This window comes from Pongo pygmaeus, chromosome 12, assembly GCF_028885625.2.
Source record: "Pongo pygmaeus isolate AG05252 chromosome 12, NHGRI_mPonPyg2-v2.0_pri, whole genome shotgun sequence".
NCBI lineage: Eukaryota > Metazoa > Chordata > Mammalia > Primates > Hominidae > Pongo > Pongo pygmaeus.
The window spans coordinates 59,102,324-59,129,301 of record NC_072385.2 but is presented as its reverse complement, the minus strand read 5'-3'; the positions used below and the strand labels follow the sequence as shown (position 1 = coordinate 59,129,301).

The following is a 26,978-nucleotide window of genomic DNA, read 5'->3' as shown; positions in this document are numbered from 1 at the left end:
AGACAACCAACGTAACTTGAATGCTGGAGAGTTGATGAATTAACTTTTCAGGTGTGATAATGGTATTGTAGTTTTCTTTTTTGAAGAGCTATATCTTTCAGGGATACTAAAATATTTTGGATGAAATAATAAGGTGATAAGATGTCTGAGATTTGCTTCAAAACATTCTGGGAGAAGAAGGGAGAGGAAAGGGGATATAGATGAAACGAGATGAACCATAAAATGAACATATATTGTATGTGTAAGTCATTACATTCTCCTCTCATTTGTATGTTAAAATTTTCCATAATAAAAAGTAACAAAACACAGGGTGAGAGACATCTATTTACACGGGTACCCGTTATTTGAGCAAGAAGAGTCCAATTCCCACATCCAAACTCCCCAGCCTTTGGAAAAGGAATGTAGGCCAAACGTCCCAGGCTGCCCCTCTGAGGACCTCTTTCCCTGGGAGTAGCGATACCTGTTTCGGGTGGCACAGATGATAGAGACGGAGGGAGGCTAGATGAATGGTCATGCTACCCATACACATAGAAAAGCTGGCTACATGAAACAATAACCACAGAGAAGCAGGAGGGACCACTCACCCTCAGACTTAAGTGTTCTCCAGGTGCCCTGGGCCTACTTGACAGGGGCCAAGGTCACCTGTGCTATAAAACTTCCAGAGTACCTGGGCTATAGAGCATACCTGTTCCTAATTCACTTTTTGCCTCATGGCTGTGTAGCGTAGACTCAGCTCTGGGGCCTTGTACATCCTTGTACATTCCCTAGGATTACCCAGCAGCCTATTTGGGTCTTTGTGTTGCCCCACCCCTGCTCCCCACTGAGGCAGAGCACTGAAAATGTGAACCAAACAGGTGAATGCAAATTGTGGGCGTGGGGTGAGGGAGGTCCCACCACATTTAGACTCTCTCTCTCAGCCTTGGCCTGCTAAAAGGAGGAGAAAACAGTGCCTAGATGGTAGAAAATAAGACAGTAGCCGCCCACAGAAACAAGCTGAAAGCTGGGGCACTAAGGGCTACCTATCCTTCTTCTTTTTTTTTTTTTTTTTTTTGAGACGGAGTCTCACTCAGTCACCAGGCTGGAGTACAGTGGCATGATCTCGACTCACTGCAACCTCCGCCTCCTGGGGTTCAAGTGATTCTCCCGCCTCAGCCTCCCGAGTAGCTGGGACTACAGGCACGCGCCACGACGCCCAGCTAATTTTTGTATTTTAGCAGAGATGGGGTTTCACCATGTTGGCCAGGATGGTCTCGATCTCTTGACCTCGTGATCCGCCCACCTCAGCCTCCCAAAGTGCTGGGATTACAGGCGTGAGCCACCACGCCTGGCCAGGGCTACCAATCCTTTGGGGCTCAAAAGATGGTTATGTGTGTCACAGTGTACATCTTAGGAATGTGCTTCTATTTTGTTTCCTTTTCATTTGTTTAGTATCAGCCTCTCCCAGGTATCCTTTTTTAAGTACCTGCATCAAGCATGCTATGTTATTTAATTTTCTCCCTGAAGATTACCTAAGAATATCACCTGAGGAAGGTGCTATTGGCCTATTACAAATACAGAAACTGAAGCTGAAATGTTAAGCACCTTCCCCACGTTCAGACAGCTCAATAGTGGAAGAGATGGAATATAAGCCCTATTCTTATTTCACAAAGCTGCCTCCATGCTGGAGCAGGTAATGTTAACCCTAGGAAACTGCCCAAAACCCACCAAAAGAGAGAAGCTCCTAGGGAACAGAGTTGAGAATGTTCATATCCTGCCCCTGCCAACTGCCTGTCTGCTTGGTTTTGTCACACTGGCATTTCTGGCTTTGGATGAATCAAAGGTGGCTGTTACTATGCTATACTCCATCCTTGGTACACAGAGCACCTCGCCAGGCCTCTCCCCCACCATCACATCCCCAGTTTCCAGAAATCATTCCCCTGGTCATCTGCCTGGCTATCCATTCTCCACAATCCCCATAAATGGATGCCACCCAGGACACACAGTGAGCGTGAGCTGCTGTCTCCCCTTTCTTGCCACAACCCAGTTTGTTTCCTCTGTTCCATGGAGACTGCCCTGGCCAGCTCATCAGGCATCTCTGAATCACAATGGCCACTTCCCAGAACTTGACTGCCCTCTGAGCTGCTCAATCTCTCCCCTCCCTTGGCTCTGTGACAATGCTTTCTACAGGGGCCCTCTGCTTGCAGTGGATGCCCCTTCAGGCTGCAGGCTCTTTAACTCTCAGGGCTTCCCAGGGCTCTACCTTCCCTTCCCTCTGAATACTCTCCTGAGGTAACTTGCTGCTTCAGATTCTCTCAGCCTCACCTGACTCCCAGGTCTCCAGCTGCTTGCTCTGTGCTGACTAACTCCCACAGGCCGGTGACCACATTCTGTTCCCCTTGCCATTGCAGGACTTAGATTAAATGCCATGCCACAAGGCATGGGATCTGGCTTTTGCAGTGGCCAAGAAATATCATCCCAGCAAGAAAGTGGGGAGCTAACACTGGCTCCATGGCAAACATTAAGCAGTAAAGCATGGGCAGGAAGCAGAACAGGTGAATTTCCCCTCCATCAATCCAAATACAATGTTCTAGCCAGTCATGGTGTTTCTGTGTAGTCTATCCAGAGACATCCAACATGGGCAAGTGCTGTCTTTGTGAGGCAGGAGCCAACTCACTAACACTAACCTTTGATTTTCTTTTCCTCCTTTCCCTCACTCTCGCTGCTCTGAGACTTCACCCTCCAATAAAGTGCTAACACTAGCTTTGCCTCAGATTCAGTTTTCTTAGTAACCTGAATACAGACAGTAACCTCACCCAAACCATGCCTTCAACCACCATTGATACACTCCCAACTCACTCCCCAAACTATCTTTCATCTGGACATCTCTGCTGAGCTCCAGATCCAGCAGGTTCCAACTGCCAAATGGACATCTCTGCTTGTACATTCTCACAAGCACCTCAAACTCATGTCCAAAATAAAACTCATCTTCCTCCTCCTCAAATACGTGCCCTTTACTTGTATTTGGCAGGATGCAGAGATGGAAGACACCCTAAAGGAACTCCTGTCTAAAGTGGGAGAGGAGTTAACTAACACTTAAAATAGAAACAGATGCTTACTGGCATAAAGTAGCGTAGTAGGAGCACATACTGAAGAAGAGAAGCAAGGCTACCGTGTGCCAGCACAGTGCTTGATGCTTGCATGCACTATCTCATTTGACCTTCATAACAACCCTGTAAGGTATCATTTTTCCATTCTGCAGGTAAGAAAACAGATCAGAGATTAAAAACCTTGCCAAAGTCACAAAGCAACTAAATCCAAGCACACCTGAAAAAAAGGTCTATATCTTTTGCTGCCTCAAGAAGAGGAGCACCTAACAGGCCATAGGGATTGGAGATTTCCTGAGATGGCATTGCCAGAGCTATCTTAATAAATGGACAGGATGTCAGCTGAGGAATGGGGATGGGGCAGGGGCAGGGAGGTAGAGTGGAGGGAAGGAGGTAGATGGCATTCTGGGTGGTGGGAAGAGGCCTAAGAGAGCACAGGGTGGCAAGGAAACTGCAGGGGTTCACTAAAGCTGAACCACCTGGCACGTGGGGAGAGGCTGGAGAGGTGGACAGGACCCAAATCATTGATGGTCTCATGTGCCATTCTAGTGAATTTAAATTTTAAAATCTAGACACACAGAGGAACCATTTCAGGATCTTATGTAAATTTTAAATCTAGTTGAAGAAATCATTTCAGGATTTAAACTGGGGAGTGACATGGCCCAGTACGCATTTTGGAAAGGTCTCTCATATCAATATGCAGAACTGGTTGAAAAGAGGCAATGGAGGTAGGGTAACCAGTTTAAAAACTGCTGAAGTGCCCAGAGCAAGAAGTTATTTATAGACAAAGTTCGTGGATGTAAAAAGGTGGACAAATTTGAGAGACAGTAATGAAGGACAAACTGAACAGGACTGGATAACTAAATTAGCTAAGGAGATCAAAGAAGGAGTCAAGGATATCCAGGTTTGTGGCTTGTCACATGTAGGACACAGAAGAGATGATTTCAGTTTTCGACATGCTGACTCTTAAGATACCTGTGGGGCACTCATAGGGTGACAGCCCACAAATAATTGGGTGAATGAATTCGGCATTTAAGAGAGCAGCAGTTTAAGTAGTGAGAAACTGCCACCAAGGGAAAAGGATGGAACAAAAAGCCCCGTTCTCCTTTCAAAGTGCCACCAGAAGTTGCTTGGCCTCAGTGTCTTAACCACACCAATCAGAAGGCAGGTCAGCAGCTTGGGTAGAATCCAATCCCAAGGAAAGGACAGTGTGGTCTGTGATTTCCTTGCCCTAGCAGAACCCAATTTGGAGACATAAGGTGAAGACTCTCTGGTTCAAGACACAATAATAACCCTTCTCAACCAGTTCTGTGAGAATTAATCCCTCATATGTAATGCATTATATCCTATGCATCTGGAATGACACTGGTTGTATACCATCGAGAGTATTGAGGAAAAGTCATCAAATCATTTTCTCTCGGAATCCCAGGTGAGAAGAACCAAGGTACAGAGCAGGCATTCAAACGCCATAACCCACTGACCTCCCAGACAGTATAGTCACTGAGAATATGGCCCCTGGACGCCCGCCTTCGAGCACCCCTCCTCCTGTCTGCCCTTCCCCTCAAGACAGAAAGCAGAAGAGCAGAGGGTCTGGCCTAGTTTAGGCCTAGCACTCTGCAGGGTCAAGGGTCTCTTTCTGCATCTAGATCAGAGCCTTTTGGGAGTCTGAACCGGACTTCTCTCCCCAAGTGAGGAAAAAAGAGAATATAAAGGAGCTAGCCAACTAATCTAAACTGGGGCTAATATCTACAATGCTGGGATGCTGTTTACCAGCCTAATGAGTCCCAACTCTGGAAGTATTTTCAGCAGGTCTGGGTCAAGACCAGAAATCTGTTACATTTTAAAAGAAACTCCCCAGGTGATACTAATTTATAGTGGGGTTTGGGAGTAGCTTTTGTACCTTCTATCCTTTACTAGTATGCCACTTTAGTTTTCCCTTATTTAGTAAATATTCCCTCTGAGAGGCCCCAGGTCTTATGGGAAGACTGGCCAGTACATCAGAAAATTGGCTGGGGTGGTGATCATATCATTACTCCAGCTCCACAAATTGGACTAAAGAGCAGTGGAAGCTACAGGAAGCAGAGGCAGGGTTGGCAGAGGCTATACCCTCCCAGCCCTCCTGACTCCATAAATGAACTTAGGTACCTAGTCCTAAGTCTAGCCCTTTCCTCCTTGTTTAGAGTAACTTACTGCACATGAATTTTAGAAACAGCATTCTGCTGGTCACTATGAAGAGGAGCCCTCAAATTTGACACAGCCAAAGCTTCCTCAGCATCGCTTCTCCACTCCTGCTGTGAGCTTAATGGCCCTGGTCCCACTCTCAACACCACACAGGAAGCACTGAAGCAGAAGTTGCTTTAATCAAGGGGTGAAGTCCTCAATCAAGGGGACCTCACTTAACCTTTGGTGGTGGGGTCTCAGCCTACCCCCCACAAGCCCTGAGGCCCCTCAGGAAGGAGGGAGCAGTTGAACAACAAATTATGGCAGAGGCCAGGGAACGGGAGTGGGAGAACCCGGGTCAAGGTGAAGGGGCAGGACGCTGAAAGGGTGGGAGTGAAGCTGAACGGGGCAGGAAGAGCTTAACCCACGTTTCTACCTGGGGGCTGGCTGAGGTGGCTGTGCATCGGGCAGAGCGGCACCAGAGGGCTGAGGGTCGAAGGGGACAGCAGGGGAAAGGAGTGCTTAGGAGATGAGGCGACTGTGAAGCTGGTGCAGCTGCTCCTGGGTCAGCACCAGCCGGTGTCGCTGTCCAAGACCAGCCGCACACGAGAAGGTCACTTTGCCCATGTAGACTGTGTCATCCTGCTGCTCCTCCTTGGCCTGGTGGTTGATGAGGAGAAAAAGACTCCAGGTCAGGGGCTCACTTGAGCTGTGGGCCACTGAAGGGGTCCCTGAGCACTGAGACCAAGGCAGCTCCTGGGTGGCTAGGGCTTCTGAGATCCTGGGCTATTGTGACCACATTTTTCAAATTAGAATGGGGATACATAATCTGACAAGGGAGTTTTGAGGCCTTCCTGGTGTCAAAAGTCACAGAAGGTGTTTACGTGCTAAAATATTGGAATTTCAAAGCACTGTAAGCACTTCTGAGTTACTTGTAAGTAAGATTTGGCCAGATAACCCAAGGTATGCAGTTGTTAGACCTGAGACTCCAAAGGCCTCCTCCAATTCTGGAGGAGAGGGGGGCCCACCTGAGCTCTCCACACTGTCCCATCCTCCACCCCATGCTCCCCCTCACCCTGAGGAAGGCTGATGAAGGGAAGGTGGCAAAGTCAGTGGGTACTGTGGCTCCAGGGCGCTGAGATACTGTCTCCTTGAGGACCTCATCCTAGGGAAGGGGAGAGGAAGACAAGGGTTCATTTATGGGACCCCCACAGGCTAGCACAAGACCACCTGGTTTCACAGAGACACTAATACCAAGGGGGCAGGGACTTAGTCCTCTATATCGCCATACTTTTGCTCTCATCTCCAACCCCATCCCCACCCCAGCACTCCTCCTTACTTTGCAAGTCCTCATCCTGTAAGGTCCAACTCACATTCTACCGCCCTTGGGAAGCCATGCCCAACCATTCTACCCCACAACGATCTCAGCTCTGATGGAAGCTAAAGCCTGAACCAGTCACTCTAAAGATTATCCTAGCTTATCCATTTTGTTATGAGAATCTGTCTTCTGTTTGCACTGAGACAGTGAGCTTCCAAGGCAAGAACCCTGCCTTCCCTTCCATCTCCTCCCCAGCTGCTGTCTAGCATAGGGCTGGGCTCAGAGGAACTCCACAAGTGCCTGGCTCCACCAGTTTATGCTGTGAAGTGAGCTCTGCCTGGCAAACTGAGCTGACCTTGAGCTTCTCGATGGTGTCACTCAGGGACTTAAGCTGAGCCACTTGCTCCATAAGTTGGGCTGACGGGCTCTTGGCAGCTGTGGGGAGAGAAAGCTGGTGAGGCCCACCAAGGCGCAGGCAGGCAGTTGTACTGGATTAAGGGTTAGGGGTGCAGGTATGAGACTCTCTAACAGAACAAGTACTTGAGAGAGAGTGGGTGAATCAAACAAACTGAACAGTGAAGCCAAAGAACACTGCTGGGAAGAGCTTCTGTGGTGGGGGGACCATCTGAGCAGGGGCTAAATCCCTGGGCCAAGTGGAAGGGGCAGTTTCATTCATCTTGGGGGTTGGCAGGTACATACCAGGGCTGGTGCGAGTGATGTCTACTACGTGCGTGTGTGTGCTCAATTGATTCAATGTCTCCAGCAACTGGCTGGTCTTACGATACAGCGCTCCAGCTGGTAACTCACTGCCAGGGCCCTCATGGGATAGCTTTGCAACATGCAGAGGGGGCAGGGATGCCAAGGATGCCTTCATCTGGGCTCCCTGTGGATGAAAAAGGAAGGGTAGTGGTAAGAGGTGCTAGGAGGCCCTTGTCATCTATCATCAATGGGGCAAATATGCTCCATCCCCCATCCCAGTCCTCCCCGTGGCTCCCTCACCTTGAGGATGCTGTTCTCATGCTGGAGCTGGGAGATGTGCAGCCTCATGGCAGAGATCTGCTGAAGCAGCAGTGGTGAGTCCTTCACCAGCCCTGGGCCTGGCACAGACCCTGGAGCCTGCCCAGGGACGGCTCCTGTGGGGACCATAAAAAACTGTCATCAGCCCCAAGGGGAAAGGGTTGAAAATTGGGCTCCATTCCTACTCTTCCCCTTTCCTCATCCCCTCATCATCCACCTCCAGTCTCCTGGCTTCCCCCTCCACCCTGCTCCCTTAGCTCCAACTCCCATCAGCCTGGTAACCCCCAGCCAGAGTGGGTCTCTACCTCGCTGCTGTTCTTCTGTGCTCGGGATAGCCCATGGGGGAGCAGGAAAAGAGGAGAGAGGAGTTAGGTGATTTGGGGGTTACGGGGACACACCAGAGGAATCCTGGACACAACCTGCAGGAAAACCCTTTTCCTAATCATCATACTTTCTCTAACAAGACCCTCTGCCACCTATCTTTGGGGACGAGCAGATATGTGTGAAAGAAAGACACCAAACAGGAGTGAGGCCACAAGACAGGGAACAATGTGTGAAGAACAGTGGCAAAGACAGTGTGCACTGTACAAAGTACTTGGAACATGAGGCTGTTCCTGCCTCCCTGTCTCAGATGCCATCTCCAAGAAGGGCATGGAGAATGCTCCAGAGACCCCAATAAGTCTGCACCCTTAGTGCTCACCAGCAGCAAAGCTTAAGTTGGGGATGCAAACACACTCCCTTGCTCCTAAGGATTCCCCATTGCTCTGAGGCAAAAGACCTTCTTTTTTGGTGGGAAGTTTCATAAATTCAGAACTATGTTTGTTTAAAGAGTGCTAATGTTTGTTTAAAGAGTGCTAAAAACAACACAAAGTAGTAATCCTGGAAACTTTCTCCAAAGAACACAGAGCTGTCTGTACCACAAGAGCCTAAAGTCAAGAAGGTACTTGGTCACCTCCCAAGATCAAGGGGTATCAGTGACAGAGACTTTGTCAAAGACTCTATGTAGGTGAGGTCAGCTGACAAGACTCAGGAGCAGCTGGGAAAGTCTGGAGGCCCTAAGCGTTTAATTCCAGGGCAAAAAGCCTGTCTTCTGGAGGTGAGAAGGTTAAGTGAGAAACTGGAGAGTAAACAAAACAAACTATAGGGCAGAGGAGAACAAAGACAGCAGCAGCCACCTCCTGAGTCAGGAAACTGGGGAGGCTGGAACTGGTAACCAGAAAAACTCTAGGTGAGGAGCCCTGACTATATTGAGTGACTAGACAAAGGTCAAAACACAAGCTCCAAGTGAAACTGGGATAATTCAGCAGTGGAAGATATGACCACATCATAGAATGAAGCCACATGAACTCAGTGAGAAAACACAGTGTCCAAGCAGAGAAGCAATCAAGAGCAGGTATCGGGCAGGGCCGGATGCCCCAGGAGAGTCAGCCCAGCCTGCTGCTGGCTGACAACCCTCTGGGATATAGGGCTGGGCAGAAAGGTCAGATTACAGAGCCAGAAAGGACATCTACTAGAGATCAACTGTCATCATTATTCTGAGCCTCATTAACAATTTAGTAATGCCCTCCTTTGCCCAGAGAAACTCAGCACATATCTTCAGGGGAAGAGAAAACTTGGTGAAAACTGGCACACAGTGAAACTGTGCAAGCATGTTCCTGGCTGAGTACCTGGGGGTAAGGGGTGGGGGGCAGAGGTCAAACTGAGGCCAAGGACAGGAGAAGACAATCTCCTCTGTGCTAGTGCTGCCTATTCCACAGTACTCACCACCAGCAATGCCAGAGACCAGAGTAGCAATGCCTGAAGGAGGAGGGCCCCGGAGCCCCTCAATCGTGCGCTTGGACTGGCTGTTCAGCCGCTGCTTTAGTTCTGCCTTCTCTGCCTCCAGCTGGTCGATGTCAGCCTGGAGTGCATCCATTGTCTCCTCAAACTCTCTGTGAAAGAGAATCTGGGCTTTGGCAGTGTCCCTTCTCCAAAGCACTCCTTGACTATTCAGTCCTGAGAGGTCCTTGGAATAGCCCTGCCAGTGAGGAGCCAGGGCAAAGCAGCACAGGCTTAGGCTGGGGTGATGCAATGGGGTTGGCAGCGGGTAAAGAAAATGGGGAGTCTCACTATAAGAGAACCTGAGTAGGGGTATGGGTTAGGAGGCAGAGAGCTCCAGCAGTGGGGAGGATTAGAGGAAGCAAGGCCCCAGGGAAAGTGCCTGACTTCTCCTTCTTTCGCAGCAGTGCCTGGGTCTCCTCCAGCCGAGTCTGGACTTTCTCGATGCGCTCATCTGCATCCTTGGCAGCACTGTCCAACTTCTTCTCCAGGAGGCTCAGCCGCACATTGGCCTCACTTAGCTCCTCTCCCTGGACAAGGACAGAACTTCTAGATCCCTGATATCCTCCCTACAGTCCCTGGAAACTGGGGGCTAGATCATGAGATAGTAGGCTCCCTGAGGGCTCACTAGAGCTCCCATTGATTGCAGGCCCCACTTCTCCCCTTAACTCCCAAGCCGTCTTGGTCCCGATCCCCAACACTCACTGCTTTCCTGAGTCCTACCAATTTCCTGGCCCCTAGTTCCTGAGCCTACACTACCCTCACCTTAATCTTGAGTGACTTCTTCAACTCCTTAATAACTGTCTCTCGATCTTCGAGCTTCAAACCCAGGCCTTCAGCATCTGTGATCTCTGCACGAAGGGCAGCAGCCCGCAACTCAACTGGTGGAGGCTAAGGAATGGTCGGTGGGGGTGAGAAAGTGAGGGTGGAGAGAAGAGATCATCAATGTGCTCCTTACAGAGATCCAGTTACAGGGAAAACCCTGCCTTCTAGGCAGGATGATTCTCTCCAGATACCTTCCTCCTGTCTCCCCGTCCTCCCACAACTAGCAGTAGCTCTGCAAGTCTTACTCCTACAGGCCTCTGCAACTTCTCCAAGGAAATCTCCACCCACCTTGCTGGGGGGCCGCTCTGCATCATACTCCCCCTCCTGCATGGCTGTGGCCAGCTTGTTCATGGTACTGATGAGGATGTTGCATGACTGGCGCAGACACTCATAGGGGCTGCTGGACGGGGTCCCATAGATCTGTAGGAGCCAAGGGCAGAAGTGAAAGCCCCACACTGGTCACTAACTCTCCCCACACCTTCTACCCAGCCATCCAGGCCCACCTGCTCGCTTGCTTTGAAAGCCAGTTCCTCCAGGGCAGCCACAGGTAGCCCCTCATTCTCTGCCAGCGGGGCAATGAGCTGGGCAGCAGCAGCTGCCACCTCCTGCAGCACAGCCACGACCCACGTCAAGTGTTTCCTGCAGTCTAGGAGCGTGTCAGATACCTGTGTGCCAGGCCAGTCAGGAGTCAACCCTGGGTTCAGCACCACAGTTTCCAGCTACCCCAAAACCATTTTTGTCCCCTAACCAGATCCAGATCTTCAAGTGCTATGCCCCTCATGTTTCTACACAGTTTCCTTCCCTTCCCCAATTGCAGCCTTAAACCTGTGGTCCAAAGGCCAGTGCAGCTGGGATCCCAGGAGCATCTGTCCCTGGCATTCGCCTTCGGATCTTCTTGCAGAACTGGCGGATGTCACTGCATGAAGTTTCCAGATCCCGGAGCAGGAGGGCAATATCTGTAGCCTCCTGCCCACCCTACTCAGGAAAAAGAAAATGGATGGAGAACCAAGTTAGCATTAAGGCTGGGAGTAAGGAAGTGAGGACTAAGAAAGAAGAGGAGCTCACACAGATCTAGATGTGTTCTCACCTGCAAGAAGGCACGCAGCCGTCCTACCTCCACACTCATGCAGTCCAGAGCACTCTGCGTGAACTGTGAGGATAGAAGCATGCAATCATCAGCCCCCAGCAGGAGCCCTTCTGCCTTATCAACATCTCTAAGAAGTCCCCATCCTCTGCTGACCCCCATACATAAGTAGGTCCTCTAGTTTCCCTGATATGGCTTTGGTAACTCTGCCCTAGTCTTATGTGACACTTCTTGGGTGCCTGATCTCTTGACCTGATGCCCTCCATTTCTGATCTCCACGGGGGCTCAATCACTGGCCCAGACACTTCACCTTAATGTGGTCAGCCAGCTGCATAGTACAGTCCTCAGGCTGTTCGGCAAGGTGGATGCTGTACAGATGCTGAGGAGAGATAACAGACAGACAACTTTTAGGCCCTGGAGGGGGTGGGAGTTCTTCCCAAACTGTAGTTTGAGCCCTGGTCATCATGGGTCTCTGGAGGTACAAGAGAATCCAAAGCCCTCAAGCAGCTGCATCATATGGAGAGTTCATCTAAGAGCAAACCAGGCCTCAGGCAGCAAGCATGGGACATACAACCTTGAATATATCAGTAAGAGCCCCCATCAAGTGAAAGCTTCCCTGCCTCCTGCCCCAAGCCCAAATTCTCGCCCCACACCTGATAGTACTTGATGGCCTTGGTGAGAGGCTCCACATTGACAGTCTCATCCAGCTGATCCTTGTGCAGCAGTTCAATGAGGAAATCCAAGGAGCGCTCATGGGCACTCATCTCAGGGTAGAGGCTGCCCACTTTCTTATACACATCCACACTGCACTGACAGAGGGCACTAGAGACCAGAGAAGGGCACTGTGAGGCTAGAGTCTGCCAGGCAATCTCAGTTCCGGCCAATCCTGGACCCCCGACCCTGGGGTGAGGGAGTCAGGAGTCACTTACTGCTCATAGCGGTGTAGCGTGGCCTGCAGCAGGCTCAGCGAGTACACCAGTCCAGCAGCAAAGCTGAGTTGCTCCCCAGCAGCTCCTCGCAGCCCAGGCCGCTCTGAACAGTTCTCACTTAGTTCAAACTTCTCCTGGGCCTGCTTCCGGATCAGCTCTGCCTGTGGGAAAAAGCGCCAGGAACCTGGGCCTCAGAGCAGAGGATGGAGAACACAGACTCAGGAATATAGTACTCAGAGCTTAACTATGTGGGGAGCATGGACACACATGGGAGAGAAAGCAAAAATAGCTCTTACCTGGGTGAGGAATCTTGCATGGGGAAAGGGTAGTGATGTGATTACTGGAGGTTGTGAGGAGTCAGGATGTGAAAATGAAAGGGTAGTGGGACCGGTGGAATCAAGGTCTTTCCTGACTTAAAGCTGCCACTCCTGCTATCTCTCCACCTAGAGTGCTATCCTGCCCATCATCCCCAAGGTTAACCCCTAGGCACCTCCTGGCCCTCAGACAATGTTATTCCCTCAGTCACACCCTGCTCACCTCTAAATCAAATCTCCAATTGTGCTCTCTCACAGAACCTATCTCTCCTTGAAAACACACCATTTGTAATATATATTAATTGGTGACTTTGCTGTGTTTCTCCACTACTCTTTGTGGTCAGAGACTCTGTTGTCTTCACTCAGCATCTTCAATGCCTGATTCATGGCAAGTTCACTAGATTTCTGTGGAACATGTGATTGATTGGCCATACCTTGCAAATGAGACGAGGCATGAGCAGCAGCACTAGAACGCAGTCATGGTCCCCGCCTGGCCGAAGGAAGCTGTCAGGCATGAAGGCTGTCAGCAGGGACATGTGTCGGTTGGCCTGGGCCACCTCCATCTGCCTCAATTCCATCTCAATTGCCTGTGAGGTGAACAGGGAGGAGGACTCTTAGCCAGAGCTGAAAGAGCCCCAAAATTCCCATGCCTTGCTCCAGTAGATCCCTCGCTTCTAGGGCAAGCCCAGGCCAGTCTTCCAAACCACCACACAAAGCACCCCTTCCCCCAGGAATCTGAAGCCCAAAACCCCATACCAGTTCAACCCAGGCAGGGCTCCCTCAGACCCACACACTTTCCTGACCTTGGCATGGGCCTTAGTCTCAGCAAACTTGATTTTGAAGTCAAAGGTCTCTGGAGGTGGCTGCTGTTGCCTCTCCACAGATGCTTCCTGCTGGTTTGTCAGTTCCCGATTCACATCCTAGGAGGAGAGACGGTGAAGCACAGCTGGGTCATAAGGAAGCCCTGGGGTGATGGTGGGCAAAGAGCAAACAGTGGGCATGTACCTGTAGATGGGCGGTCAGCTGGCGGTACTTCTTGATGGTCTGCTGGTAGTCTGCAACCGTCTCCTGGGCTGCCTCCACACGCTTCTGGGCCTCACGAACCCGCGCGCCAGCCATGTCCAGCTGCTCCCGCAGCTCCAGTTCTGTCTCACGTGCATTCTCCTGCAGCTCATCGTTCATCTCATTCATCGCTTCCTAGGACACCACACCATAGTTGGGGCTAAAGAAAGGCAGGGTCGGCCAGGGGCGGTGGTTCACACCTGTAATCCCAGCACTTTGGGAGATCAAAGCAGGCGGATTATGAGGTTGAGATCGAGATCATGCTGGCCAACATGGTGAAACCCCATCTCTATTAAAAATACAAAAATTAGCTGGGTATGGTGGTGCATGCCTGTAGTACCAGCTACTCGGGAGGCTGAGGCAGGAGAATCGCTTGAACCTGGGAGGCGGAGGTTGCAGTGAGCCAAGATTATTGCGCCACTGCGCTCCAGCCTGGCAACAGAGCGAGATTCCATCTCAGAGAAAAAAAAAAAAGGCAGGGTCAGGGTAGCAAGCCCAGGCTGGGTCCCTCACCGCACACCCTGCTCAAAGGCCAAGGGTCACATGTCAATCTTTTTCTCAGCAGGTCCCTTCCAAGTCACATGTCACGGGTCTGCTCTTCTCTTACCAAGTCTCCCACAGTTTCCCTCAACTCGCGCACTTTCTCTTCCAGATTCAGGTTCCGATCTGTCAGCATCTCCACCATCTCCTCAGCACCCAGAGCAGCATCCACCTGTGTTACGGGGAGGATAGGGAGGAGGGCTGCTGGAAGGTACCTAGAAAGAGGAGGCATCAACTGATAGGAGAGTCAGGTGGGGGATTCTGGGTGAGGGGCTGGGCTCCCCAGACCTGCTCCTTGAGCTCATCAATGGTGCTCTCTGCCTGGCTGAGCTCCTCCTGCAGACGCTCCCGCTGTTGCCTCACAACTTCCAGCTCTTGGTTCTTCTTTTCCATGAGCTTCTGGAGCTTCACATGCTCCTGCTTCTCTGAGGAAGAAAGATCCCGCATCCTGCAGGGATGTGAGGAAGACAGAAGGAGGAAAGCACGTGTCAGAGTCTCTGGCAATGGGTGCTCTAGCACATATGGAGACACAAGAGTAAGCATCAGAGGCAAGCAATGAAGACCCTACCTCACCAGGGCATCCTTCAGGCGGGCATTCTGCTCCTCAAGCTGCTTGAGCTGATAACTGGATGCAGCGCCATCTGAGCCTGGAGAAGATCATTAACACTTTCAGGCATGGTTCTCACCCGACCGTTTGGCCCCCAGCAGCTGTGGGCCCCTTACCCTTCTCTTCAATCTCAGCCTTGAGGATCTCTAAGTCAGTAGTGAGCTCGTCCACCCGCTCCTTCAGTGCCTCCACCTCCTGCTGCAGGGACTCAGCCCGCTCTTCAGCCATCTCCTTGTCCAAAGTGGCCATCTCAATGGCATCAGCAGTATCAGCCATCTCCTCCATATAGCGTTCCTTTGCCTCCAGCGCCTCCTTGGCTTCCTGAGGAAAAGGTGGAGGTGGGAGGGGGTACAAGCACAGAGATGCCCCAGGCCTTTCTCACAGTATGTTCCAGGCTCCAGCTCCAGTCTAGTTTCCAGCATGCTTCCTTAGGTCTCAGGCCGCCCCAGCCACCCCCTTCATCCAGAGTCAAACCTTTCTCGCCTCCTTGAGGCGCCGCTGCAGGTCGGCCTGCTGCTCCTGCATTTTGCTCTTCCATTCCTGCACCTGCTCCAGCTGGATTTTGTGTTTCTCCAGCTCTTTTAGCTTTGCTTTGTCTTCTGCCCGTTTCAGTCTCAGGGTCTCTAGTTTCTCCTCCAGGTCCCGCACCTGAGCCCTTAGTCCCTCCTCCTCCTGCGAAGGAGAGGTCTCACGGTCTGTGCACAGCCCACCCCTCCTCTCCACCAACCCTGAGCTGGCGCAAAAAACACAAGAAAGTGTGCAAACATCACCCAGCCCCAGGGTGGCCAACAGTCAGTGGCATAAGAACATCTGAGAGGAAACCGTAGCACAGTATATATGGGGAAAGTATGGCATAACGGCAAGAAAGGAAAGGGTGGCTCAGTCAGTAGCAAGATATCCACAGGCTACGTCCTCACCCTTTCTGATCCAAGTTCTAGGTCTCTGCCAACCCCAGGAAATTTTCAAGACACAGCGGGTAGCCACAAGCCTCTGGGTGTCTTGATTCTCCTCTACCCCTACCCCAGGCCTTACCTTGGATGGGGAAGGAAGCGGGGGGACTGCTCCAGGAGAGGTGAGGACCGGCGTGGGGATGATGGGTGCTGCCAGCGGAGTCTGAGCCGGGGTGCTGGGCTCACTGCTGCTCAGCTCACCTGCTGACGCTGAGCCAGAGGGGCCCAGGGAGCTACTGGCCCCAGCCACCCCAGTACTGGCTGGGCGGGTGGGCTATTCAGAGAGGGTAGAGGCAGACCAGAAAGAGAGCAGAGGATAGGGGTAGTAAGAGGAACAGAAACAGAATATAAGAATATGGCAAGGGAAGGAGACAGAAAAGGGAAAAAGCAGAGAGTATCAAAGCACAGTGAGAAAAGAAGAATGAAGGGGACAAGGAAAACGATACAGAGAGGCAGAGAGAGATAGTGACAAAGGACAGGGGGAGGATGGAGGGAGAGGAGAGAGGGAGGAAAAGATAAAAGAAAGACATAAGATTATAAGGCTCCTCGCTTGGCACTGACTCCACATTCCTCCTAGCTCTGGCACTACCCTTAAGAGCAGAATCCGTTATTCCCTAGAACCCCCATCTATGACCCACTTGTGATCATTCTAGCAACTTCATAATACTCTCAGTCCCATCCTTGCTCCAGGTCTATGCCCTCCACCCCTAGACGGAAAAAGTACAATGTAATTTCCAGAGAAGGCTGGGCCAAAAGTGGGGGTGCCAGGCTCTCTACCCCTGCTAAGCCCTGTTTGGGAGTCAAGCTGAATCTCCCTCTCTCAGTCTATTTCAGGGGACCCTGCAGGTAAAAGGGCCAAGGTGAAAGTTGTACCCCTAGACTCCCCCTTGAAACAACGCTTCTGTCATCTCCCCCGATCTGGCAACACTATACATGCCCCTGTGGGACAGGGGAGACGGTGGGCAGAGGAGCTGACCTGAAGTTCAAGCCCTGGAGCAGACAGGCCTGCCAATGTGCTCAAAGTGCTGAGCCCCAAGGTCTCTCAGTGGGCTGACACTCAGAGACCATGTGCAATCCTCAGACATCCCCACCCAAGGCCTGTCACAGACGCACTCACCTCCTTATCCCCTGACATTTTACATGGCCAAGTTCATCTTTCTTCCAATCCCTCCCATCAAAACTGGTCAAAATTCCCTTGTTCAAGAAAGCCTGCTTTGATTAACCACCACAACCCCATTCATTTCTCTTTTGCATTCAAGCTACTGGCTTAGACAACCTCCTAAAAGCCAAAAGCCATTTTCCCCAGGAGGTGCCTGCCAGCACTGCAAACCGCCCCGTTTCCTCTGAAGAGAACCCAGGATACACTATGACCAACTTTCACTTGCTCATACATGTGCCCTCATACATCCACACGCCTGAAACGTGTGTGTACACTCAGCAGTGGCTCACACAGGGGCCTGTTTTCTCACCTTGGGTCGCCGAGTTGTGGTCTGGACAGGCAACAGGAGCCAGAAGAGAAGTAGTCAGGAAAGAAAGGACAATGGCAGAAAGACAGAGAGCAAAAGGGACAGCAATGAGAGCAGAAGAAGTAACAAGAATGGGGCTACAGTTAGCCACTCTCCCCACCATCCCATCCCCTTCTCCCTTCAGTGAATCACTGTATTCCTACTTCAGGAACCCAGAATTCCTATTCCCCTTGGTTCCTGCTCCCACTTTTGTCCAATCCTTGCAGGCCTCACCCCTTCAGACACCCCAGAAATCCCAGAAGTCCATCTCTAGGCTGAGCCATAGAACAAGGAAGCAGCTAGTGAGAAGGTCCCAAGAGACCAGTCCTCCTGCGAACGATCTCTCCCACTCCAGTCCAGAGCCAGAGGCCCCGCCCAGCCACCACTCCCAAGGACTTTCCCAGGTCAGCCTCTTTCTTCAAGTGCTAGACTCTATACAGAACTCCCTAGAAACCCCATGTGACAAGAGTAATCTAAGCCCAGAAATGGGAGATCAGGTCCCTAGGGCAGAACAATGCTGCTGTCCTCCCTACCCCCAACCCCCTTCCCCAGAACCAGATCCTGCAGCAGTCCGGATCACTAGGGAAGACAGCTCAGGTGTCAGGACCATGAATATTGCATTAGCAGAAGCCCAGAGCTCAGCAAAGTAACCCCACCCAGCTGTAGGAAAGGAGGTGGGGGTGGGCAGCAGCACAGAGAAACTACAGCCCCTTCAGGTTACTGCAAAATGGTAAGTGGACAATTAACTCCAATTTCCAAATAGTGTTCTTGCTACCCAGTATCTCACTGCTCTAGCCAAGACAAGATTTGGCTTGGGCCCTATTTCCAGGATACACTGAGGCCAAGAAAACCAATTCCCACCCCTCCTACCCTGGGCTAAGCTTCCATAGCTGTGAGTTAAAAACTATTCTAGGGTCCCCATCCCACCCTGGTAAAGTGCCCTGATACAAACCCTGGGGATTGGGGGATACTGGGAGAACAACCAAGAGGTATTCTAGCAAAGGTTGGGTGAGGCAGGCAGGCCTGCTAGAGGCACTGAGATACCTGGGCCTGCTTCCCTAGGTTCTACCACAGGAAACCCTCCCAGATCCGGTATGCAGTAGAGGCTGCCTGAAGCCCAAGCCTGTGAGGCCACTGGGTGTAAGGCCTGGAACACAGGCAGAGCCGAAAGCAGGCAAGGCAGTAAGCAAATGCCCCGGGTGTGGGGCATAGTGGTGACACACACCTCTCCCTAACCCACCTTCGTCCTCATCCGCCTCCCCGACCAGGTAGACAGATGAAGTCAATCAGCCCCCACCCCCACCCCAGCAGCCTGCTGCCACCATTGCCCTGGCAACCCAGCAGCAGGACGAGAGCAAGCAAGAGTACCTTTCGGGCTGTCGGTGCCTGTCTCATCATTGCAGAAAACCAAAGAAAGCAAGGAGAGGAAAGAGGAGGGACAGAGGAGGATAGACAAACACACGGAGGAAGGACAGACGAAGGGAGGGAGGGCAAGAGACCGAACAGAGGGAAAGGCGGCGGAGACAGGAGATTAGTGCATCAAATCCCAACAACGCAGTCTCAGCTTCCCGGTGCGGCAGCTTCCCAGCCTGCAAACGGCCGCCGCTCTGACATAGAGGCCCCGCAGACGTGCAGCTGGATCGCCAGGCTCCGGCAGGCACCGGAGCGGTGCCTGGCCCAGTTCACCAGCTTAGGCTGATGGCAGCCTCAGTGGCCGCAGCACCAGCTCCACCTGACGTCATGCACCCACCCTCCTCTGCTCCATGGGGGTGGAGCCACTGCTCCTCAGTCACCTAGCAACCATCTAGGGCTTTGCTGGCTCCTCCCGCTCATGACAGTCATGCGCAGAGCTTGTCCTGCTTCTTTCTCCAAAGAACAGGTTTTGGCTCCTCTCTTCCCTCCCTTGCCCACCCCCAAGAGCGTGCTCCAAAAAACTGGGCCAGGGGCTATCCCAGAAATGGCATTCTATGGGGCCAGGGCATCACTGGGGACGGACGTAGGGCCTCTCTGCTCCAGCAGTCTCTCTCATCACACTCACATTCTGCCCCCCCCCGCCCACCCACCCACAGCCCCATTAACTCCACTTCTGTCTCTTATACAACCTGGCAACACCCTTACAGTCTCTCATCTGGCACACACATCTAGAGTGCCCCTCCAGCAACAGGCCTCCGTTCTGAGGAGCACACACAGTGACTAAGAAACCCTGGGGAACACGCATCTGGGTAGCAGTAGCTCTAATGACTGTTGGGCTCCTCTCCAACCATCCCCTGGTTGTAGACAGGTTAAAGCCTGTCTCTAAAGGGTTTCCAAAAAGAACTAAGCACTTTGCAGAGACATCTGAGTTTTCTTCTCCCTTCCCCTTCAAAGCATATTCTTTTGCTCTGGAACCAGCTCCCTGATCCACATGGGTGAGAGCAGGGGCCCTCTGCTTTGAAAAATAACTACTGGAGAGGAAGACTGGGGTGCCCCGGGGTGGGGGCACTCAACTGTCTGACACTTTCCAACATGAGTGCAGAAGGGCAGCATGGGTGGCCTAGGCTGGGCTTTCTCACATTTCCCCAGGCAGTTGCCAAAGCCCCTGGATTTGGGCATTGCTCAGGCCCCAGCCCAGGGTCAGACCAGGCTGGGGCCAGAACTCCATAAATATCAGACCATAGTTTCATGCTCTTCTCTATTCAAGGCCTGAGGTGAAATGGAAGCCCCAACCAGGAGACAATAATCAAAGGACAACGCCAAGTTTCTATGACTCTGAAATAGGCCCAGGCCCAGGATCCTTCACAGCATTATTTTCCTTATATCCCCATTCCCTACCAAAGCAAGTACCGGCATGTGGTCTCTATCATGGCAAGACTCCAAAGGACCCATCACCAACCAGGAGCTGGTTTCCTCCTGGAAAAGGAGATGTTTTCCTCTCCCCTCCCACAGCCCCAATCCAGCAGCTCTCCATGCAATGTCAGAATGGCCTGAGATAGGCTGACGACAAGGAAATCACAGAATTGTACATACAGCACAGTACATACAGGCCAGACAGGCACATGCAGGTCAAAAACAGCTTGGGCAGAGGCCCAAGGCAGGGGCTGGTTTGAGGAAGTGGTCATGGCAGTGATCTAAGAGTTTAAACAGTCTGTGGTGGGGAGGGGAGGGGAGGTGACATGATTGAGCCCCACTCCAATGATGGTTGATGAAAGGCTGCAAGGGGTAGGAGGTAGGCCTCAGGCACACCACCAGAGGAAGAAGGAGGCAGGGACAGACTGATGGGGCAGAGTTGTGGGGTGTGGGGATATTTATGGCAGTGCCCATCCACAGGCAGGAACATGAAGGCTCTTAGGTTTTCCAACTGGGGACTGTTCTTCCTATGCTCTGTTCCCTGACCTCCCATCTCCTTGCAAAACTCCCTCACTTGGTACCTTCCTAAGACCCATTCCCCCAGTTTATCCTTCCACAGTCGTCCAAGCTCAGGCTAAGTGAGAACACACTGTAACCCAGTAAATGATCTATTTCACACTGCTGCTATTTACAGTCAAATGCTTATAGTTTTTGACTGGGGAATCTTTGACTTGGAGTCCTGGGGCAGAGAGAATCATCCCTAATGAGTGCTACCTAGGTGTGGACACTGAGCCTGATGTTCTTGCACCCTTCAAGGAACTCTGAAAGCCAAGGCCACCATTTCCTCTGGCCATCCCAGCCCAAGGTCACACACACATGCATGCAGCAGCCCAGGGACATGCAGGACAGCTGGGGAAGGGGCTCATGGCCCCCATCCACCCAGGCACAAATAGTAAACACACCACCTTCTTAGGCTTCAGTCCCCGCTGCATGAGGAGTAGGAAAGGGCAGAGTTAGAGAACAGATGTCCTGGGCATAGGTGTTAAGACCAACTCGGGCTTACACAGGTTAGGCGGGGGTAGGGGGGAGTCAGGGTGAGATGAGTAGTCCCTCAAAGATCAGATTCCAGGATGTTCACACCCTGGCCCAGAGAAGCTGCAGAGTCTGCAGCCCCACCTCACACACATCCTGCACAGAGTAGCAGAGAAGAACTAGGAAGCACCCTCTGCATCCAGCTTAAAACAGGAGTCAGAGGGCCCGGCTCCTTGCCATTCACTTGTGAATAGGAGATTGCTTTTTCCTCTATCTTCTACCTTAACCTTACCCTCAGACCCTTTAGATGTTGGCATCTTTGGGTACCAAAAGGTAGGAAGTTGGCTACACTACTAGGGTCAGATCTGTCCTTCCTATCACTCTCAGCGCAATCTCATTTGACCCTGAACTTCTGGAGCCTATGAGTTTTTCCCTTCTACCACCTTTACTGTAACTCTAACACAGCAATTAATCCCCAGAAAGCCTCCTTCTTCGGGAAGTTGGAGAGACTAGAAGGCAACTCAGACTCACCTACTACTTCTACCTGCCTAGCATTGGGTATCCCCCCTCTTTCTCCTTCCCCTCCCTTTATTACTCCCCATTCCCACCCCCAAACCACTCACCAGTTTGCTAGTCTTTGCAGTTGTATCAGTTCCCTCTGTAGAAAGCAAACAGAAACAAAGTGTGTACTTGTATACAGAGGTAGGGGGAGATATAATAAGGGAATATGGTGGTGATGGAAAAAAATCTTAGGATCTACTGTGGCCCCATGTTATGAGGAGAAGTCCTGGGGACTCCTCCTGGCTATGAGGAGGCAACTTTAAGTGGGTGGTTGTTACCTCTTTTGAGGACTTTTGAAGCAGAAGAATCAGGTGTCTCTGGGGAAGTAGTATCTGCTCCATCTTCAAATACCTGGATCTGAGGCCAGATTCAACATAGCCAGATCAATAGATTCAATATAGCCAGATCAAGGATGGCTGTAATATGGGCCCCTCCCCAGGCTCCAAGCAAACCAAGAGTACAGGGCAGCTTCCCTAAGGATGCATCTCCAATCTTCCCTCCCCCACTACCTTCCACTCTCCCAACCAGAGGCTTATGCCCATGCTCAGGAAAAGGAAGTACCAACACATCAGCTGCACATGCGACAGACATGTGCACATATGCACACACACAAAAGAAGGGCGTGAATACCTGGGACTGGCGCACAAAGATGCCATGCCCTTCATCACAAGTGAAGTACTTCCTGCCTTGAACAGTTCCATCATTTTTGCCCTTTGCTTCATCCAGAATCACGCCTACCCATTTGCCAGTGGCAAAGAGTGTGGCTCCAACATAGGCCACAGTGCCTCGGTGGCCTTTTCCAATCACCTCTACACGGGAGCCCACCCGCAGAGGCCGGGCGCTTGCCTCCGCACTCATCCTGCTGCTGCTGGGCGTCTGAAAGACACAGGTAAACATAGACAGTTAGAGGCCTCAGATGAAAGGTGGCATTCTTACGTATAAGAAATGCCTCAAGCCAAGATGCTGGACTGAAAAACAACCAGAGTCATTTTCTTAAACCCCATTTACAGAATTGGGTGGACCCCCAAATTCCCCTTTGAAAAAATGTCAGTGATATTCTAAGATTTCTCCAAATTCCTCTGTAATCTGCTAGAATTTTTAAGTTTATATTTTTTATAACAAATCAGAATTCATTGACCAGTCTGTGAATGTCACCACATGGCTGCTTTCTCAGGAGCACTGCCTCCTTAATTCTCTTCTCAGGAGGGGAATTAAGCTCAAACAAATAACTCAGTTTAGACCAGGCTCCCCACAACCCAATGCCCTGACTCAGGAGTCTGAGCTGGGAAGACAGGCAATTCAGTGGTGATTCTACAGAATCCTGTTTCCTCTTCCACTGTCACTTGTCTCCTCTGTGTTTCAAATGGTTTTCTTAGGCCTCACCCTTTCAGAGGCACACAATTGTGCCTCCTTCCAGACCCTTAAGTCACCACCTCTCTTTCCTGATCTGACTCCTCCCACCCCCATCCACAAACCCACCATGAAACCCCAGATGCTTTGCCACAGCCCATTCAACTATTCAACTCCCCTTCTACCCGGCCTGAGTCTTGTTTGGTCAACTCTCTATCCCCAAGCTCTGGAGATTCTTCTCCATGCTATGTTGCTATAAAAAGGAAAACACAGGCCAAGTAAATTGGGTGGATCTACCCCTCACTCTGTCCCCAAGACTCTGCTTAGTGGTCCAAATGAATGGTTTATCACTCCACAGATGGGCAAGGCAAAACAACAGACTAAGACACTGTCCTTGGGCAGCTCTCAGCTTCTGGCACACCCATGATGACTGAACACAATAGAAAATTAGGTCCCAAATATGCCCATGGTTTAGAAGAAAATCACACAAGTCATTTTTAGCAATAGCAACTCCATGAACCAGGGGCCTTGCAGCAAACAGATGAATGGGGCATGATGAAGTGATACCATCATCCTAAAGACTCTATGGGAGACCCTTCTGATACTCTCATTTATAATAGCTTCAGAAGGGAGCCCTGGGAGAGCCAGGGAAGAGCCAGGACACCTCCCAGCCTATCATTGCCTAATTCCCTTCCCCAAACAGCTCATCCAGGAAGGTGAGGATGTAGTTCCCAGAGGCTCCAGGACCCCAAATCACACCTGGAACAGCAGGATGGCTCTCATGGACCTGACAATAAAAGGAATTGCCAGTGATACAAAAGGCTGAACCCACAGTCAGAGACTCCCCCACTTTCCAACCCCAATAAGCCTCTCAGAACCAGGGGGCCACAACAGTAGCTACAGATTCAATCTCAGAAGAGAAAGAAAGCAAGTAACAAATAACAAAGCAGCTCTTAAGAAAGGCTTCACTGTAAGACCTCTCTGACCCATCATCCCCATTCTGAGTCCCCAGGACAGTCTGGACCCCCTCAGGAGCCCCTGGTATGAGGGCCAATTAGAGTCAGAGGTCAGGCCTTGCTAGTCCCCATTTAGGGATCAACTCTGTAAAGGGAAGCCTGTCCAGCCTTACACCACCAGGGCTTCGAGGGCTCCTTAGAAAACACAGTCTGAGTGCCCCCAGCTGAGCTCCAGCCTATCTCCCCAGCCCCCACAGCAATGATGTCCACAGGCAGCCAGGCCTTCCCCAGCAGCCCTCCAGGGCCATCCCAGATTAGGGCCACTTACCCGGCTGTACACGTGCCTCTTGCTCTGTGCCATGTTGCTCACCCGGCCTCTACCCCCTCCCCCAGCTGGCCAAAGACAGAGAGAAAAGGTAGAAACCTATGCAGAAGGGTCAGGGCGCTGGGCCCTCATAGAGGGACACAGGAGTCGTCAGGCACAGCCCTCCCCAGTCCATGGGCCTCACTCGGTGGCCTACACGGGTAGGGGTGGGGGCAGTGATGGGGGCTAAGGAGCAAGTCCCCTCTGCTGCCTGAGGATTCCTGAACCCAGAGACACAGAATCCTGCTTGCCAGCTGATGAGTCTCACTCTGCGCTAGTGCTGCTCTAGACTTGTCAGGAACCGTGCTAGCCTCTGGGTCCTAGTGCCCCCCTGCTTCACCTGGGCCAGGAACTAAGGGCTGGGTCTACGCCACAGACCCTCAGCACTCAACTCTCGAGTACACTGTCCTAGGGCTGGAAGCAGTCTTGACAGGTCCTCCTAGTCTGTACCCACTCATCATCACTGTTCCCCTCTCCCCCAGGATGTAAGGCCTCAGCAGGCCCATAAGCATCAAGTGACACTTCAAAGTGATCAGCTACCTAGGGCCTCCAACACAGCCAAAATAACGGTCTCTCGTCTACCTTTCTGGTGCTCTTCTTTCTCCCCCCTCTCTCTAAACTCTGGACTCAGGGTCCAAATTCATGTGATTAGGGCCTAGCTTTCAATCTCACACTGAGCCAGAGGAGGCAGGCCCTGCCCAATAGGCAGCAAGGGAAGGGCAGTAATGGAGGCAACTTCACACACATAGCAAAGCAAGCCAAGTACGCTAGCCCCCTCCCACAAGGCTGGCAAAGGTTGCCATAGTCACCCTTCACCTTTATGGTTGTTATAAGGGGCCAGGTTGTAAAACCCAAGAGTATCAGACTCAACTGGATTACTAAAGGCAGTAGTCAAAAGCAGAGAGCCCTTCTTTCTTCTTGTAGCACAAGGCCCAGTCCACCTCAGTCATCTGCCCCTTGTACTCTTGGCCTTGCCTCCTAGCATCTCAGACCCAATGACATGGTTTATTTTCTACGCTTCTGTATTTCACAAAAATTCTTCAATAACCATGTATTACTTTTATAATTAGAATTCTTTAATTTAAGAAGATTATGCATTCTAATGAGAGGTCTCCAAGGGACTATGTAACCATACTGCTTTCATTCACTGGCCCATCTATCATGGGCTAGGAACCAAAAGACCAGGGTTCCTGCCCCTACACAGCCAACAAGGTTGGCCTGGGGTCTGACCTATGGCTCCACTGAGTATGGTATGGATCTAGTTCCCTTGGGCCTAGGGACGCCTGTCTTTTCTGCACTGGGCTTACTTCACTGGCAGAACAGTGACTTTACCCCACTCTACCCTCTTAAGATAGGCCAGGTAGCCCAACAGTAGAATGATAGCCAACATTCAGAAATATGGCCCCAAAACACAATTCCATATCTTCAGTCCTGGCCAGACCCCCTAGGAAACCATCTCTCTCCTCCCTGCAAAATCTCCATGTCGCCCCCTCCTTTCCCTATTCACCGTTACACGGGTGGGCAGGGCCAGGCACATCTTTGCAGCCTGGACCTCACATGTTCGGGGCACTTTACAGTCTATAGACACCTTAAAAAAAGACATTTTATAGAACCATGGTTGAGTACTGGTTCTAGACTCTGGCTACTTTCCTGGCTTTACCACTTGGTAGATACATAAACTTGGTCTAGTTACTTAACATCTCTATGCCTCAATTTCCTCATCTGTCACAGGAAAGTAACAAAGAACATATCTCAGAGAGGTATCGTGAGGATTAGCTGAGATAATCCACACAAAGCATCCAGGACACCGCCTGGTATTTAATAAGTGCTAAATAAAAGTTAGCTAAGAACAATGTCATCATATATAGACATTACAATAACCCCATTGAGAGGTTGGCCAGGGATGATGCTGACAAGGCAACTGAGTCTTTGAGAACTGAGCAACTTCCCTGAAGATACACAGACTGTGAGGAGTAGAGCCAAAACTGGAAACAACCTGACCCAGAGCCCTCTGTGCTTTCTACTACCCCTCACCATTACCACAGACATATCTAGGCTTCCAAGGCCCTGCTCTTCCTGTAGGCCACACTGCCTTCAAAAATTCAAAAGAGCTCAGATCTAAAAATAGCCTCACAACTCACTAACCACATAGGTATCAATAGTCCCCTAACTTCTTGGAATCTGTTTATTTTCCTATGAAATGGAAACAATATCTGCCATATCTACATCAGTATCATGAGGTTCAAAAAAGCTAAAGCATATACAGCTACCTTGTAGGCCAGGTGTGGTGGCTCATGCCTGTAATCCCAACACTTTGGGAGGCTGAGGCCGGTGGCTCACTTGAGACCAGGAGTTCAAGACCAGCCCAGCTGACATGGTGAAACTCCATCTCTACTAAAAATACAAAAATGAGCTGGGTGTGGTGGCGCATGCCTATAATCCCAGCTACTTGAGAGACTTTAGGCATGAGAATCGCTTGAAGCTGGGAGGTGAAGGTTGCAGTGAGCCAAGGTCGCACCACTGCACTCCAGCCAGGGCGACAGACTGAGACTCAAAAAAAGTACCTTGTAAAAAGTACAGAAATTATAGAAGTGCAAAGAATTACCTGACATGACACTAAATGGTATATACATCTACACAATAAATATTATAAGAAATTATAGACAGGAGAGAGGTG

At 51.0% G+C, this 26,978-nt stretch overlaps 1 protein-coding gene across 10 annotated transcripts in view; it reads right to left on the bottom strand.

Annotated features, from left to right (window-relative positions):
- Positions 1–5,424: 5,424 nt before the first annotated feature.
- The window catches only part of DCTN1 (dynactin subunit 1), a 30,704-nt gene continuing 9,150 nt past the window's right edge, over positions 5,425–26,978 (bottom strand). The window contains exons 1-32 of one of the 10 annotated variants that reach the window (XM_054476229.2): positions 24,266–24,573; positions 22,262–22,507; positions 21,910–21,988; positions 21,694–21,728; positions 21,004–21,024; positions 18,581–18,598; positions 17,177–17,197; positions 15,790–15,981; positions 15,232–15,429; positions 14,874–15,078; positions 14,719–14,797; positions 14,439–14,598; positions 14,218–14,322; positions 13,554–13,745; positions 13,352–13,468; positions 12,983–13,135; positions 12,235–12,395; positions 11,959–12,127; positions 11,616–11,684; positions 11,309–11,371; positions 11,047–11,196; positions 10,725–10,886; positions 10,510–10,641; positions 10,162–10,287; positions 9,784–9,926; positions 9,343–9,509; positions 7,884–7,898; positions 7,561–7,694; positions 7,261–7,444; positions 6,917–6,996; positions 6,319–6,408; positions 5,425–5,903 (exon numbers count right to left, since the gene is read on the bottom strand). In XM_054476229.2, the coding sequence (XP_054332204.1) occupies positions 5,766–5,903; positions 6,319–6,408; positions 6,917–6,996; positions 7,261–7,444; positions 7,561–7,694; positions 7,884–7,898; positions 9,343–9,509; positions 9,784–9,926; positions 10,162–10,287; positions 10,510–10,641; positions 10,725–10,886; positions 11,047–11,196; positions 11,309–11,371; positions 11,616–11,684; positions 11,959–12,127; positions 12,235–12,395; positions 12,983–13,135; positions 13,352–13,468; positions 13,554–13,745; positions 14,218–14,322; positions 14,439–14,598; positions 14,719–14,797; positions 14,874–15,078; positions 15,232–15,429; positions 15,790–15,981; positions 17,177–17,197; positions 18,581–18,598; positions 21,004–21,024; positions 21,694–21,728; positions 21,910–21,988; positions 22,262–22,507; positions 24,266–24,298 (3,837 nt within the window). In that variant the 5' untranslated portion in view covers positions 24,299–24,573 and the 3' untranslated portion in view covers positions 5,425–5,765. Of the gene's footprint in view, positions 5,904–6,318; positions 6,409–6,916; positions 6,997–7,260; positions 7,445–7,560; positions 7,695–7,883; positions 7,899–9,342; positions 9,510–9,783; positions 9,927–10,161; positions 10,288–10,509; positions 10,642–10,724; positions 10,887–11,046; positions 11,197–11,308; positions 11,372–11,615; positions 11,685–11,958; positions 12,128–12,234; positions 12,396–12,982; positions 13,136–13,351; positions 13,469–13,553; positions 13,746–14,217; positions 14,323–14,438; positions 14,599–14,718; positions 14,798–14,873; positions 15,079–15,231; positions 15,430–15,789; positions 15,982–17,176; positions 17,198–18,580; positions 18,979–21,003; positions 21,025–21,693; positions 21,729–21,909; positions 21,989–22,261; positions 22,508–24,265; positions 26,352–26,978 lie in introns of those variants that run through there. The other 9 variants (XM_054476222.2, XM_054476223.2, XM_054476225.2 and 6 more) reach the window with 9 other exon arrangements.